The sequence below is a fragment of the Capricornis sumatraensis genome, chromosome 7, assembly GCF_032405125.1.
Source record: "Capricornis sumatraensis isolate serow.1 chromosome 7, serow.2, whole genome shotgun sequence".
NCBI classification, from domain to species: Eukaryota; Metazoa; Chordata; class Mammalia; order Artiodactyla; family Bovidae; genus Capricornis; species Capricornis sumatraensis.
In genome coordinates, this window is record NC_091075.1 from 38,667,772 (window position 1) to 38,684,396 (window position 16,625).

The window sequence follows — 16,625 nt, forward strand, 5'->3', positions numbered from 1 at the left end:
GCTATTGAGGAGCCTTCTGGAATATTCCAGGATACCCAGGGTTTCATACATTTCCTGGTCAAATGGCTCCGAAACTGCTTCCAGGGTCCGCCTAACTTAAAGAAGACCGTGCTACCGGTGTACGTGCCACTAGGATGAGAGAGGAGCAAGAGGGGCTGCTGAGGGTGGGACGAGGGGAGAAAGGGCTGAAAACTGTACAGTTCCGCCACAGGTCCCTAAGGGGGTGGAATGGAGGCAGATCCCCCCAGGCCTCTACTCTCTGGCAAGGACTTCAGTGAAATCTGAGGTGACCAAAGCCGAGTCCCCAAGAATAAGCTCGACATGCCAACGCCAGCTACAGAGAGATGGAGACAAATGCCAAGGCAGCTATACTGGCAGATGTATATAAGCACCTGCGTGAGCTAGAGGAGCCAAGTGGCAAAGGCTAAGCCCGTCCACACAGTTCGTGAAAAACTGCCGCGGACACCTGCCGCCACCCCCAGCTCCTCTCTACTGGGGGAGGGATTTGCGCAGGCAGATGTGGGGGTAAGCAGGGTAGCTAGGAAACGGGTCCTGACGTTGCCTGCAGTGCGGGGGAGAGCAGGGTAGCAACAGGAGGCTGCTGGTGCGGTTCGAGGGCCCCACCATCAGCTGATTATGCGGAGCCAGTCAAGGGCCCGCAGGGGGAAAGGGCGGGGCCGCGCGACGTCACCGTCGCGGCCGACGTCAGCGCCTCTTGCCGCTTGCCGCAGCCGCAGGATCGCTGTGGTGCAGCTCGGGCGCAGGTCTCTGTGGGAGCCACCTAGACCTCTGCGCTGCTCCTCGAACATGGCTGACTCGCAGAACCAGGGCTCTGCGGAGCGGAGCCAGGCAGCGGCGGCAGCAGCAGCGGACGCGGCTGCGGCAGCGGAGGAGGTAATGGCGGAAGGCGGTGCGCAGGGGGGAGATTCTGACAGCGCGTCCGGCGACTCCGACGGTGCGGTCGGTCAGATGGCTGAGGAGCCCCAGACTCCTGCAGAGAATGCACCAAAGCCTAGAAATGACTTTATCGAGAGCCTGCCTAACTCGGTGAAATGCCGAGTCCTGGCTCTCAAAAAGCTGCAGAAGCGATGCGATAAGATAGAAGCCAAATTTGACAAGGAATTCCAGGCTCTGGAGAAAAAGTATAACGATATCTATAAGCCCTTACTTGCTAAGATCCAAGAGCTCACCGGTGAGATGGAGGGGTGTGCATGGACCTTAGAGGGTGATGAGGAGGATGATGATGATGACGAGTACGAGGATGAGGAGGAGGGAGAGGAGGAGGACGAGGAGGAAGAAGAGCCTGCAGCAGAGGCTGCCGCGACCGTTGCCGCCAAAGATGAGGGTCCCCACTCTGCAGTGCCTGATGACGCCAAGAAATAAGCGGGGGCAGAGTGCGCAGAGGAGAATGACGACGCAGATTTAAAACCCCGATCACTATTATTTTGTACACATTGGTGGACTTGAACGGCTCAGGTTTTGGACCAAAGTACACTAGGAATCAATTCTGACATTCCTAAAATACTATGAAATTGACGCAATCAGATTATGCCCAGCACGTCTCAAATTTGATTTCCAATCTGAACACAAATATACCAACAGGTGTTGAAAATGAGTTAAATTTAAAATGATTTTTCATGATCTCTTCTGTGAGGACTGGAGTTGAGACTTACTAAGGGTGTCAAGTAGATGTGAATTAAAGAACGTCACTTTGAAAATCCTTTCATCACAGTATCATCGCACTAGGCACGGAATACCCAAGCCGAGATCGAACGTGTTCTCAGTGCCAAATTCTTCAATTTCGTTAGTTTTGCATTTTTTCCAGCGCAGCAGCAGCAGAACTCAAGACAGATCTCATCTTTAAGACTTTGTTTTTGTAACATCAGCTTCAGAGAAGAGAGATGGGAGGAAGGAAGCCGGTGCTGGAGATCATGACAATACTGTTAATGAGGCTCAGAAAACTGCCACTTCAGATTCTAAAGACTGTTCTGAATATTTGGTTCCAAGAAGGAGGGTGTATGACCTGTACAATATTGTCAACGTATGTGTTCATTATTTACAGTCTCATGTTTATGTATTTTCTTGGTAATGTCTATTTACAAAGGTGTAAAACAAATCCCAATTGTTTGAGTATTAAATCCCTTTATCAAGTATTTTAGAAGTATTAATTTACTTGAAAAAAATGTAGATTCTAGTAAAGTCTGTAAAGCATGTGTATCCAATGTTATGTACTTTGAATTGTGTGATGTCTTTCTGTCTTGTAGCTTTTAGAATGTAGCTGTGAAAATTATCAGAACTCTTCACTGAAGCTAATGTTTGGGAAAAAATATATACTTGAAGAACCAATCCAACTGTGTGTCCCCATCCTCAGAAGTAGAAAGGGTTTAAGTTTGCTTGTGTTAGCTGTGCCTTCATTATTTTGCTATGTAAATGTGACATATTAATATAAAATGGTGCATAATCAAATTTTACCGCTTGGGAACAGATTGGCATACAGCAAAGGATTTTTAGGAGGACACATTTAATGTAAAGACTCTTAGCTTCTTTGTGGGTTTTGAACTGTGTAATCTATAAGGAAATTTAAGCATAAAGTTGTTTACCACTGTGGTGTTAATAAAACAGTATTTTCAAAAAACAAAAGGACTCATTTTCTGACTGCCTGGAATGAAATCCCAGATCTGCCTCTTATTAACAATGAATCTCGAGCAATTCAGTTAATCTGTGTTTAGTTTCTCCTTATCTGTAAAAGGGGATAGTAACAGTTCCTTCCTCACAGGTTATTATGGAGAACAAGCTAATTTACATAAAGCTCATAGACCAGCATCTGACACTAAATGCTCAAAGTACTTCAGCTGTTAATATTGTTATTATATAAAAGATAAAAGAGGAAGATTTGAAATTCAGTCCTCTTGTAAGTTACAAAAGGGGAGAAAATACATTATATTCTTATGATTTTTTCATTATATTCTTATGATTTTATTGTTTAAGAATGTGGCCTTTCATTCATAAGTAAATTCAATAAAAGGTCTTCTTCCTCAATATAAAAATGAGTTTGATTTCCTCCCAGAAAGAATAAAAGACATTTCAAGTTTATATCTGGACATTCTAAATTAAGTATAAAATTGAAAGTGGAAAAAAAAAAAAGTGACTCCCCCCAAATTTTAAACACACAGATGTGTTTTTTTTTCATTTCCCTTAAGGGTTAAAATTATTCAGAAGTAACATTAGACAGATTTACCTTAGGAAATGGAAGGAAGCTCTGACCTGTTGCTAATTGCAATAGTTGAGTAAAACCTTAATGTAACAATCCTCCTTAGCGTCAAGACAACAAAAAGAGAAAATCAAAATAATTTATTATAGAAGAAGTAAATGATAATCATACCCATCTGGAACAGAAGCAAAAAAAAAAAAAACCTAAAAATTCAATATTCATTTTTTATCCCTAGGAATAAAAGACTTGTTTTTCTAGGTCCTACAAAAACAAAAATGAGTGAAACAAATAAGGTGTGTAATTAGTGGGGAAAATAAAAAATTTTGGAAGGGATGTGATTTTATATAGAAAGCCCAAGAGAATCAGTTGAAAGCTATCACATTCACTAAGTTTGAGGAACTGATCAGTTACCAGATAAATATATAAAAACCATTAATTATTTCTAGGCACTTTAATAATGGTAAAAATACATGCAAACGGCTCTCATGGTATATAAAATATATTTATAAAAACCTCAAAAATGTATGCAACCTATGAAAAGAAAAAAAATAGAATATCACAAAGAAATGTAAAACAGGCCTTTGGAAGGTAAGACTGAATATCACAAAAGTGTCGATTCTTCCCATATTAACATTTTATTTACTACACTTCAAATCAAAACCCAAACTGTATCTAGAACCATATAACTACCCTAATCTTCACCTAATTGTTTACTAATATGGAAACAAGATTTTTATCTTAAACTACGGACTCAAAATTTTAAATGGAAGAAAATATATTATTACGCATTTATCAATTACTGGACAGGGAAAGGTTAAGTCTAGAGTGTTTTAAGACCAAAAGAAATAATCAACAGACATGACAACACAAAAATTAAGAGGTTATAAACATTTTTAAAGACTTCACATTTTTAAAAGCAAGCAGCAAACAGAATAAAATGTGCAATAAAGTACAAATACAAAAAAAAAGTTCATATAAATCATATGAAAATCATTTTGTCTTAATAGCGAAATATATAAAGGATGTCAGCAGACTACTTTAAAAAAGGGAAATACTGCAATCCTGTTCAGGGCAGCAAGACACATCCTGAAAGGACAGTACTAAGTGGTCCAGGCCTCCAGCAAGGTCTGGATCTTTCTTTCACTTATACATACAACTTCAGCTATGGGGTTTTCTAGCTACCATTCATACCACTGCTGGCCACTTTTCTCAGGATATCGGCACATATGTGATGCCCTTCATAATGTCAAGCAATTTCCACCATTTCCTAACTGGCTTGATCTTTCCCCTCTGTTTCCTGAACTGCTTATTTGATAGTTCCTCAGGCAGCCATAATACTTGCATGTTAATATGTAGCAGAATACCCTCTTTAAGGCAGGTCAAACGCTCTCACTCATAAATCACTTTTAATCCATTATAGACCCAAATTAGTAAGCGACACAGAACACAACTGGCAAAAAGAAAGCCAGCGTGCATTACGCATTCAACTCAGTCTCTATGAGCATTATGCAGAAGACGGCAGCAGGCTGACGCTCACAGCCCACGCACAGTACAGCAGCTCTCCCGGACTCAGAGTTTACCATCAAGCACACACAGGCACTTTTGCACGTGCATACACATGAACACAAACATTTTTTTTATTGACATGAAAGTCACAAAACATAATTAGCCATTAAAAATGAAAAATTCGGTGGCATTTAATTCATTAAAATGTTGAGCAATGATCACGTCTACCTAATTCACTTTTTTTAAGAAAAAATATTTTAAAGGCAAGCATCAGAAAAATAGATCAATGCTATGTAGAATATGTAAAGTAGCTTATATATGGGAGAAATACAAAATTTTACAAGTGAAGTCAAGTTTCTTATTAGACTAGATTTTTTAAAAAAAGAACACTCAGTATTTTTAAGGATTAGATGAAATCCTTACTCTCATACATTGATGATGATGTATAAGTTGGTATAATTCATAAGCAAAATCAATTTAGCAAAAATAGCCACAGGTTCAAAGTGATATACACTAATTCCATTTCACCCTTGGGACCTTATCATTAAAGAGCAATTTTAAAAACAAAGTTTTATACTTAAGATGTCTGATACAGTCTTATTAAAAATGAAGGAAGGGGAAGAGAAAGAAATAAAGGGAAGGAAAAAAACACAGAAACAAGCCAGGCACTCAAAAGGGAAAGTAGGGAAAACACACATTCACATAGCAGGCTGTGCAGTCATTATTAAGACTATCCATGAGGGCTTTTGGAGAAGGCAATGGCACCCCACTCCAGTACTCTTGCCTGAAAAATCCCATGCATGGGGGAGCCTGGTGGGCTGCAGTCCATGGAGTCGCTAAGAGTCGGACACGACTGAGCGAATTCACTTTCACTTTTCACTTTCATGCACTGGAGAAGGAAATGGCAACCTACTCCAGTATTCTTGCCTGGAGAATCCCAGGGACGGCGGAGCCAGGTGGGCTGCCATCTACGGGGTCACACAGAGTCGGACACGACTGAGGTGACTTAGCAGCAGCAGTAGCAGCAGCATGAGGGGTTTATAATAAATTTATAGATATAAGCATTATCTCAACCTAAGTTAAAAAATTCAGACATACAATTTTATACATATATTGTATGTTTTCAACTATGCCAACTTTGTGTTTAAAAAATTGCATAGTCTGTCTGAACTGAAAACAGCAAACTCTTCAAGTTATTTGTCTTCAAGGGATGAAGGGACACAGGGACCCTGAAACTCTGGTCTTGGCCTCTTAGTGGCAATGTGCTGAGAGCCTAAGCTCTCACTCAAACAAAATGGCTCTGAATCTTGGCTCTGGTTTTTGAACTCTGGACTTCTAACCATGTAAACCTGAGCAAGTAACTTATATCTCTCCACGCCTCAGTTTCTTCAACTATGGGAAGCACTCGAGAAATGTGACTAGCATTTTAATTATCTGCTATTCCTGTAGCAGCCCAGCACAAGTACCATGCAGATCTTAAAGATCACACCTCCCATAGACTATCTCAAGAGATCAAGTGAAGTCTCAGCATTCCTAACTTGATTTGATCTTAAGGATCTAGAAGTGTTTGTCATGTGTGGGTTTTATTCTCACATTCCTTTATGGAATCTAGGTGCCTTTTGAACTGTGGTGTTGGAGAAGACTTTTGAGAGTCCCTTGGACTACAAGGAGTTTATATATGATGGTGAAAGATTAATCATTTCCTTTTGACTGTTACATGCCATAATCTTGTCACTGGGTATTTTCATAAATTAGTCTAAGAAAATGAAGTGAAAGAACCAAAAGAATAACACCTGCTGTATTTTTAACTTGAGACCTGATGCTGGGTCTTTTCCAATGAGTCAGCTCTTCACATCAGGTGGCCAAAGTATTGGAGTTTCAGCTTCAACATCAGTCCTTCCACCGACTCGATGGACATGAGTTTGGGTAAACTCTGGAAGTTGGTGATGGACAGGGAGGCCTGGCGTGCTGCGGTTCATGGGGTCGCAAAGAGTCGGACACGACTGAGCAACTGAACTGACTGACTGACTGGAGCACTTACCTTAGAATGACATGTGGGTTTTTTTTAATTGATGGTAATAAACACCATGTTACAGAGTATGAGAAATACTTAAGTTATGTGGTACAGTATTATCCAGATATGACTACCAGTTGTGGCAAGATTTAGCTAAGATGCCAGCGGTCACCAGCAATCACCCAAGGGTGTTCTTTTACCTGGATGCTTGTAATTCATTTGTCTGTCTATAGCTCTTGTCAAAGTAAACAGAGCAATTTTAAGACCAAATGGAATGTAATAAATTATGGATACAGAATTGGTATCCTTCTATCATTTTCCTCCAGGGCAGTGGTGACAGCAAATATCTTACTGTTAGCTCAATAAAAACAGCTTCAATGCCAGCAGCATCTCTATATACAACTGCTCAAGTTAAAAATACAGCAGGTGTTATTCTTTTGGTTCTTTCACTTCATTTTCTTAGGCTAATTTATGAAAATACCCCATGACAAGATTATGGCATGTAACAGTCAAAAGGAAATGATTAATCTTTCACCATCATATACAACTTTTCTTTCCAGGATCTTAACATGCTTTGATGATAACACTTCTACTCTTCACAACATTAACTGAAAATTGCTCAGTTGTGCCTGACTCTTTGTGACCCCATGGACTGTATCAGTTCAGTTCAGTTCAGTCACTCAGTCGTGTCCGACTCTTTGCAACCCCATGAATCGCAGCACGCCAGGCCTCCCTGTCCATCACCATCTCCCAGAGTTCACTCAGACTCACGTCCATCAAGTCCGTGATGCCATCCAGCCATCTCATCCTGGGTTGTCCCCTTCTCCTCCTGCCCCCAATCCCTCCCAGCATCAGAGTCTTTTCCAATGAGTCAACTCTTCACATGAGGTGACCAAAGTATTGGAGCTTCAGCTTTAGCATCATTCCTTCCAAAGAAATCACAGGGTTGATCTCCTTCAGAATGGACTGGTTGGATCTCCTTGCAGTCTAAGGGACTCTCAAGAGTCTTCTCTAACACCACAGTTCAAAAGCATTAATTCTTTGGCACTCAGCCTTCTTCACAGTCCAACTCTCACATCCATACATGACCACAGGAAAAACCATAGCCTTGACTAACAGACCTTAGTCGGCAATGTCTCTGCTTTTGAATATACTATCTAGGTTGGTCATAACTTTCCTTCCAAGGAGTAAGCATCTTTTAATTTCATGGCTGCAGTCACCATCTACAGTGATTTTGGAGCCCAAAAAAATAAACTCTGACAGTTTCCACTGTTTCCCCATCTATTTCCCATGAAGTGATGGGACCGGATGCCATGATCTTCATTTTCTGAATGTTGAGCTTTAAGCCAACTTTTTCACTCTCCACTTTCACTTTCATCAAGAGGCTTTTTAGCTCCTCTTCACTTTCTACCATAAGGGTGGTGTCATCTGCATATCTGAGGTTATTGAGATTTCTCCCGGCAATCTTGATTCCAGCTGGTGTTTCTTCCAGTCCAACGTTTCTCATGATGTACTCTGCATAGAAGTTAAATAAGCAGGGTGACAATATACAGCCTTAATGTACTCCTTTTCCTATTTGGAACCAGTCTGCTGTTCCATGTCCAGTTCTAACTGTTGCTTCCTGACCTCCATACAGATTTCTCAAGAGGCAGGTTAGGTGGTCTGGTATTCCCATCTCTTTCAGAATTTTCCACAGTTTATTGTGATCCACACACTCAAAGGCTTTGGCATAATCAAGAAAGCAGAAATAGATGTTTTTCTGGACCTCTCTTGCTTTTTCCATGATCCAGCGGATGTTGGCAATTTGATCTCTGGTTCCTCTGCCTTTTCTAAAACCAGCTTGAACATCACAGAGTTCACGGTTCACGTATTGCTGAAGCCTGGCTTGGAGAATTTTGAGCATTACTTTACTAGCATGTGAGATGAGTGCAATTGTGCGGTAGTTTGAGCATTCTTTGGCATTGCCTTTCTTTGGAACTGGAATGAAAACTGACCTTTTCCAGTCCTGTGGCCACTGCTGAGTTTTCCAAACTTGCTGATATATTGAGTGGAGCACTTTCACAGCATCATCTTTCAGGATTTGAAACAACTCAACTGGAATTCCATCACCTCCACTAGCTTTGTTCATATTGATGCTTTCTAAGGCCCAGTTGACTTCACATTCCAAGATGTCTGGCTCTAGATTAGTGATCACACCATCGTGATAATCTGGGTCGTGAAGATCTTTTTTGTACAGTTCTTCCGTGTATTCTTGCCACCTCTTCTTAATATCTTCTGCTTCTTTTAGGTCCAGACCATTTCTGTCCTTTATCGAGTCCATCTTTGCATGAAATGTTCCCTTGCTATCTCTAATTTTCTTGAAGAGATCTCTAGTCTTTCCCATTCTGTTGTTTTCCTCTATTTCTTTGCATTGATCGCTGAAGAAGGCTTTCTTATCTCTTCTTGTTACTCTTTGGAACTCGGCATTCAGATGCTTATATCTTTCCTTTTCGCCTCTCTTCTTTTCATAGCTATTTGTAAGTCCTCCCCAGACAGCCATTTTGGTTTTTTGCATTTCTTTTCCATGGGGATGGTCTTGATCCCTGTCTCCTGTACAATGTCACGAACCTCATTCCATAGTTCATCAGGCACTCTTATCTATCAGATCTAGGCCCTTAAATCTATTTCTCACTTCCACTGTATAATCATAAGGGATTTGATTTAGGTCATACCTGAATGGTCTAGCAGTTTTCCCTACTTTCTTCAATTTGAGTCTGAATGTGGTAATAAGGAGTTCATGATCTGAGCCACAGTCAGCTCCTGGTCTTGTTTTTGTTGACTGTATAGAGCTTCTCCATCTTTGGCTGCAGAGAATATAATCAATCTGATTTCGGTGTTGACCATCTGGTGATGTCCATGTGTAGAGTCTTCTCTTGTGTTGTTGGAAGAGGGTGTTTGCTATGACCAGTGCATTTTCTTGGCAAAACTCTATTAGTCTTTTGCCCTGCTTCATTCCGCATTCCGAGGCCAAATTTGCCTGTTACTCCAGGTGTTTCTTGACTTCCTACTTTTGCATTCCAGTCCCCCATAATGAAAAGGACATCTTTTTTGGGTGTTAGTTCTAAAAGGTCTTGTAGGTCTTCATAAAACCGTTCAACTTCAGCTTCTTCAGCGTTACTGGTTGGGGCATAGACTTGGATAACTGTGATATTGAGACGAACAGAGATCATTCTGTTGTTTTTGAGACTGCATCCAAGTACTGCATTTCAGACTCTTTTGTTGACCATGATGGCTACTCCATTTCTTCTGAGGGATTCCTGCCCGCAGTAGTAGATATAATGGTTATCTGAGTTAAATTCACCCATTCCAGTCCATTTTAGTTTGCTGATTCCTAGAATGTTGATGTTCACTCTTGCCATCTCGTTTGACCACTTCCAATTTGCCTTGATTCATGGACCTGACATTCCAGGTTCCTATGCAATATTGCTCTTAACAGCATCGGATCTTGCTTCTATCACCAGTCACATCCACAGCTGGGTATTATTTTTGCTTTGGCTCCATCCCTTCATTCTTTCTGGAGTTATTTCTCCACTGATCTCCAGTAGCATATTGGGCACCTAATGACCTAGGGAGTTCCTCTTTTGGTATCCTATTATTTTGCCTTTTCATACTGTTCATGGGGTTCTCAAGGCAAGAATACTGAAGTGGTTTGCCATTCCCTTCTTCAGTGCACCACATTCTGTATAGTCCATGGAATTCTCCAGGCCAGAATACTGGAGTGGGTAGCCTTTCCCTTCTCTGGGGATCTTCCCTATCCAGGAATCAAAGCGGGGTCTCCTGCATTGCAGGCGGATTCTGTACCAACTGAGCTATGAGGGAAACCCCTCACAACATTAAAGATAAAGGTGAAAAACAATCAAACAAACACTAATTCACGTCTTTTTCTGTCTGTCCCTGGCTATGACAGCAATATTAATAATGTGGCAATAACCACTCTACGTTTTCAGAAGTCTATCCAACAGGCAACTGTGACAGCAAGGGGGTCAGCCTCCTGACATCAAGTACAGAGTCATGGACGGTAGAGTCTAAAGCAGTGTGGATGACCTTACCGTGTGCTCAGTGAGTGTTAGCAACCCAGAAAAGCAAAAAGCCAAACTTCCACCTAACACAGAAGCTATTCCCTATTCTAATTTCAAACACAGTGTCTTGGCAATAAAAATAGGAATCCCCCTCTGCCTGGCATTATTTAAAACAACAGCACATTTTACAACACAAAGATTTAAAAACTTTTTTAGAAAGAGAGAAGCTATTTTTTTTTAAAAAGTCATGGTAACAGAAGAATGGAGTTTTGTAATATAAGTAAAAGAATAATGTAGGTCCCCTTATTACTCCCTTGAAGTTATGTACTCTGTTTCTTTTAAGGAACCTGTGTGTCATCAGAACATCCTAACGGAAAATGTTTTGTAGAAGCAGCCCTGAAGTCAAATAGGGGCAAACAACAACAAAGAAAGAGAAAAGGAACCCACTGACTTTAAACGAAAGCACACTCTCTGCACTGATTTTGAGGACCACTCATGGGATGAGCAATGTCCAGGAGTGAGTGTATGTCAGTGTGTGGTCGGGACACTCAAGAACCCCTCCTCAAACTGTGCCTGCTTCACCCACACCCTACTCATGTAACTGACCTTCCACATATTTGTCCCAGGCCCCAGCTCATGACTAGGTCAGAACATCTCCACTAAGATAGCTTATCAAAGCAGTGTTGAGGGGCATGTTTCCCCCTTGCTGGTTTCCCTGATAACCACGAGCCAATCTCACATCAATTCCCCTGATTACTGGTACCCACCTCCCCATTTTCCCCAGTAGCAGAGATGGTCGCCACGTCCTGCCTGCTATCTACCACACATGGTGGTGTATCACTCCAGGACCTTGCTTCACACATGTAAGAACCTGCATCCATTAAACCACTGACGTCTCTGTTGCTGACTCTGGATTTTTTTCTTCAGTCTCAAGATTGGGCTTGTAGGCCTGCAGGGCCTTTTGCCCAACTGTCAGCAAAAGATAAAAATGGTGGAAAAGGAATAAAAAGATGAAGAAAGAAAGTGTGGCACAGACCCACTTCTATCATGAGACTTCTTTGCTTGCAAACTTTACCGAGCATCTTTCTCTTTTTATTACATTCTTGTCTCTGTTTTCTAGTATCCAGATCTTAGCAGTCCTCCCAAGAGCTCTACCCATATCCATCCCCCCCACCAGATGCCTCTGTCCATGTGGATTTCTCTGAACCCCTTTTGATTCAATTAACTAATTTTGTCTTCATATTTCATTTATGGTTGCAAATGAGAACAGCTTAATACCCTAAACAAACTAGGTTGTATTTCAGTATTCCTGCACAGATTGTGTCTCAACTATTAGGTCAATTCAATTGCTGATTCAAAGAAATACCTACTGAATAAGGAGACAGTGTGAGTGAGAGAAAGCAAAGAGACAGAAAGAAAAAAACTCAGACCCACAAAGAGAAAGAGAACAAAACAGGCAGAGACAAAAAGTCTCTAGGAGAAACAATTTTATAAAGATACAAAAAAAGAGGGTTAAGTCCCAATACCTGCCTCCTCTGCAGACTATATCACAAATTGTCTATGCCCGCACAAGAACACTCTTTCCCCACCACACAGTGCATTTGGAAGACTCACTAGAAAGTGAAGAAATTCTGAATGTGCCCTTCCTCAGGTTGCTTGCCTAGCCTACTGTTAGCTCATAACAAATGATGTGCACACTATATTGTCTGAAACCTGATGCAAAAGCTCAGACATCCTTTGAAAAGTCTAAAAGCTATAGATGTATCTACATATGTAAATATATATATACGTTATAAAGTGATCACCAAAACCAGGAAGGAAGAAGAACTGTCACAGAGAAGAACCAAGTCTGACTCCATGTTGAAACTGTTTCTTTGACTTGTTTTTTGTTGCTGTTGCTGTCATAATCATATATAGTGGCCTGCCTCAAAGGACCCTGCCACTCTGTTAAACTCTTTATTCAGTTCATAGAAAGATAATCTGACCCTGCCCACTTGCGAATGACTGCCCAAAAAAAAACACAAAAAACAGGGAGTAAGAGAGAGAAGGCACTGGCAACCCACTCCAGTACTCTTGCCTGGAGAATCCCAGGGACAGCGGAGCCTGGTGGGCTGCCATCTCTGGGGTCACACAGAGTCAGACACGACTGAGGCGACTTAGCAGCAGCAAAAGAGAGAGAAAGAAGAGATTCAAAGGCTGGCCCTTCCCAGAAATGTTTTGCAAGACTGAAGACCCTTTTCACTTCACTTCCTCATTGCCTCTCCCACTCTACATTCTGCCTTTTGACTTTAGTTCCTCATTGCTTCTCTCTGGTTCTATAAAAGAACCTGAGATCCAGACCCCAACAAGACAGTTATTTTGAGACACAGTCTGCCATCTCTGTCAGCCAGATTTCCAAATAAAGTTGTATTCCTTTTCTCAACACCTCATCTCTCGGATTCACGGGTTTGTTGTTCAGTGAGCAGAGTACTTGGACTCAGTAACAAGATTACCTGGACCCAAAAGCCACTTTATCAGTTCAGTTCAGTTGCTCAGTTATGTCTGACCTTTTGTGACCCCATGGAATGCAGCACGCCCGGATTCCCTGTCCTTCACCAAATCCCGGAGCTGGCTCAAACTCATCTCCAATGAGTAGGTGATGCCATCCAGCCATCTTTTCCTCTGCTATCCCCTTCTCCTCCTGCCTTCAATCTTTTCCAGCATCAACATCTTCTCCAATGAGTCAGTTCTTCACATTAGGTGGCCAGAGTTTGGAGCTTCAGCATCAGTCCTTTCAATGAATATTCAGGACTGATTTCCTTTAGGATTGACTGGTTTGAACTCTTGCTGTCCAAGGAACTCTCAAGAGTCTTCTCCAACACCACAGTTCAAAAGCATCAATTCTTTGGCATTCAGCATTTTTTATGGTCCAACTCTAATATCTATACATGACTACTAGAAAAAACCATAGCTTTGTTGGCAAAGTAATGTCTATGATTTTTAATATGCTGTCTAGGTTTGTCAAAGCTTTTCTTCCAAGGAGCAAGCTTCTTTTAATTTCATGGCTGCAGTCACCATCTGCAGTGATTTTTGGAGCCCAAGAAAATAAAGACTGTCACTGTTATTCTGCCTTTTTTCCTGCCCTTTTGCCACTTTATGATCTGCTGTAAATTTCCCAATTTTAAAAATATTATCACATGCTATGGAATAATACTGTTTTTATTAAACAAATCATTAGCAGTTGATAAAAGTACCAATGTTCTACAGATAAAGAAGGGACAGTGCTTTTAGCTTTGAAACATTCTTATCAAGTAAGAGTTTCAAATGAAACACCTGCTGCAGAGAAGAAATAATTCGGACTCCATGTTGGAACTGTTTCTTTGAGTTGCTTTTTCTTGCAGTTATTATAATCATACTCAATGGCCTGTCTCAAAGAACCCTGCTACTCTGTTAAATTCAAGTGCCTTTGCTCAGCTCATAAAGAGATAATCTGACCCTGCCCATCTGTGAATGACTACAAAAAAGAAGAGACTAACACATTCCACTGATGCTTTTGAACTGTGGTTCTGGAGAAGACTCCTGAGAGTCCCTTGGACAGCAAGATCAAACCAGTCAATCCTAAAGAAAATCAGTTCTGAATATTCACTGGAAGGAGTGATTATGAAGCTGTAGCTCCAATACTTTGGCCACCTGATGCCAAGGGCTGACTCATTAGAAAAAACCCTGATGCTAGGAAAGACTGAAGGTAGGAGAAGAAGGAAACGACAGAGGATGAGATGGTTGGATGGCATCACCAACTCAACGGACATGGGTTTGAGCAAACTCCAGGAGATGGTGAAGGACAGGGAAGCACCGTGTGCCGCAGTCCATGGGGTCACAGAGAGTCGGACAGGATGAGCAATGAGCGACTGAACCGAACACACCCCTTCCAAAGGCTGGCCCTTCTCGGAGATGTTTTGCAAAACCAAAGACCCTTTTTTACTTTACTTCCTCACTGCTTCTCTCTCTCTATTCTGCCTTTTGACTTTAGTTCCTCATTGCTTCTCCCTTCGGTTCTATAAAAGAACCTGACATCTAGGCCCTGACAAGATGGTTATTTTGAGACATCAGTCTGCAATCTTCTCCGTCAGCCAGCTTTCCAAATAAAGTCATATTCCTTGCCTCAGCACCTTGTTTCTAAGATTCACTGGCCTTGCATGCAGTGAACAGAGCGAGCTTGAACTTGGTAACACACCTACTTGAGATAAGATTAGCCTCTATACTAGGTTCCCAGAGTCAAAATCACCTGAAGCCATTTTTGTTGGGTCCTTCACAACTTCTGCATTATTTCAGTTAACTCTGGTATTACAGCTCACTTTCCCCAAAGCTGACGCTTCCTGGGTAGTCTGGAAGGTTTACATGACAAAAAAGATTACTGAATGCTACATTAGGTCACCCTGGCTTCTCGCTATCTTTTAAAATGTAAAAGGATGGAAGAGGAGGCCTGTCAGTTTTTCTGTCACTCCTACTTTCAAAAGAGAAGATTTATGAGAGGAAGCCAATATACATCACTTATATAGGATTTCTGTCTGCATCTTGCAACTAGGTACAGTAAGAAGCCAATTAAAACCCAAAGCTTTCATTTCCCAGCATACCCAAAACAATCCAGCTTCTCTACCTCTGTAACCTTTATCCACAGCATCAACCCTTGCTTCCAGGCTTCCCTCACTCACAGCCCTCCCAAGTGGAGACCACCATTCCCTCACCTTTCTGCAGGAAGATGAGAGACACCTACCTCGTCTTTCTGCACACCCACCACTTCTTCAAGTCAAGAAGTTTTGTCTCTACCCAATGTGTTAATGATCTTTAAGTCCTCATCACAGGAGTCTCCCTTTTCTAATATATATAACTCTTCTAAGAACATACATTTCCCCCATCCTTGCTTTTCTTATTTCACCACGTTTTTCTTTGCGTAGGCAACCTCAGATTCACTGGTGGTTAAGGCTGGCCTAAGTAAGTAAACAAACTACTGACAGTAAGACTTCTAACACAACAGATCCGTGAATATAACAAAAAAAGCAGCACACTCACAGATACAAAGACCAAATCAGTGGTTACCAGTGAGGGTAGGGAGGGGGAACAACACAGGAGCTGGGGAGTGGGAGGCACAAACCACTGGCTGTAAGGTAGGCTCAAGGATGTGCTGTACAATATGGGGAATGTAGCCAATATTTTGTAATAACTGCAAATGCAAAGCAACCTTTAAAAATTGTACTAAAATTTGAAATGCAAAAAAGAAAAAGGAAATATCCTACTTAGAAACTATGACTTGATTTAAAAAAAAACAAGACTTCAAGACATACATAAATCTTCAGCTCTAAACAAAATTACCTAGGTATCACACAGACATGTCAAAATCAACATTTATAAAATGGAACTCTTTAAAAAATAAAAAGGAACTCTTCTTCCTTTCCACCCTGCTCTACAGATTCTGTTTCCTGTTGTTCAAATTGGAAGCCTCAATACATGCATGTTATCGATACATGCCTCTCTAGTAGGATCCACATATAATCAGGCACTAGCGCCTGTTCATTACATAATCGACACATAGCTGACTCTGCATCCCTGCTGCCCTCATTTTGGCCCTCACCACCGAACACCTGAGTTACCTCAGTAGTCTCCTATGGGTCTCCCCACACGCCATCCGTTTCCATATGGCCACCAGTTATCATTCTAAAACAGATCAACCACGTCCCACTCCAAAACCACTTAGGGTCTGACAAGTTTCACCCCAATACTATTGCACCCACCCTTAATCCACACACTGGGCCCCACCCAACAAGCACTCACCATTCTCTATCATGTGTTGAGTTGAGAG

General features: G+C 41.4%; 2 protein-coding genes across 5 annotated transcripts in view; one reads left to right on the plus strand and one right to left on the minus strand.

Annotated features, from left to right (window-relative positions):
• HERC3 (HECT and RLD domain containing E3 ubiquitin protein ligase 3) overlaps nucleotides 1-16,625 on the minus strand; it is a 123,515-nt gene that overhangs the window by 21,524 nt on the left and 85,366 nt on the right. The gene's annotated exons all lie outside the window — the stretch shown is intronic.
• NAP1L5 (nucleosome assembly protein 1 like 5) lies at nucleotides 733-2,495 on the plus strand. Its single transcript, XM_068975519.1, has one exon. The coding sequence runs from the start codon at nucleotides 808-810 to the stop codon at nucleotides 1,381-1,383; it is 576 nt and encodes a 191-aa protein (XP_068831620.1). The 5' UTR covers nucleotides 733-807; the 3' UTR covers nucleotides 1,384-2,495.

Bases quoted from the DNA above. Each gene is read 5' to 3' on its own strand.
- NAP1L5 (XM_068975519.1), top strand. From the start codon at position 808: ATGGCTGACTCGCAGAACCAGGGCTCTGCGGAGCGGAGCCAGGCAGCG.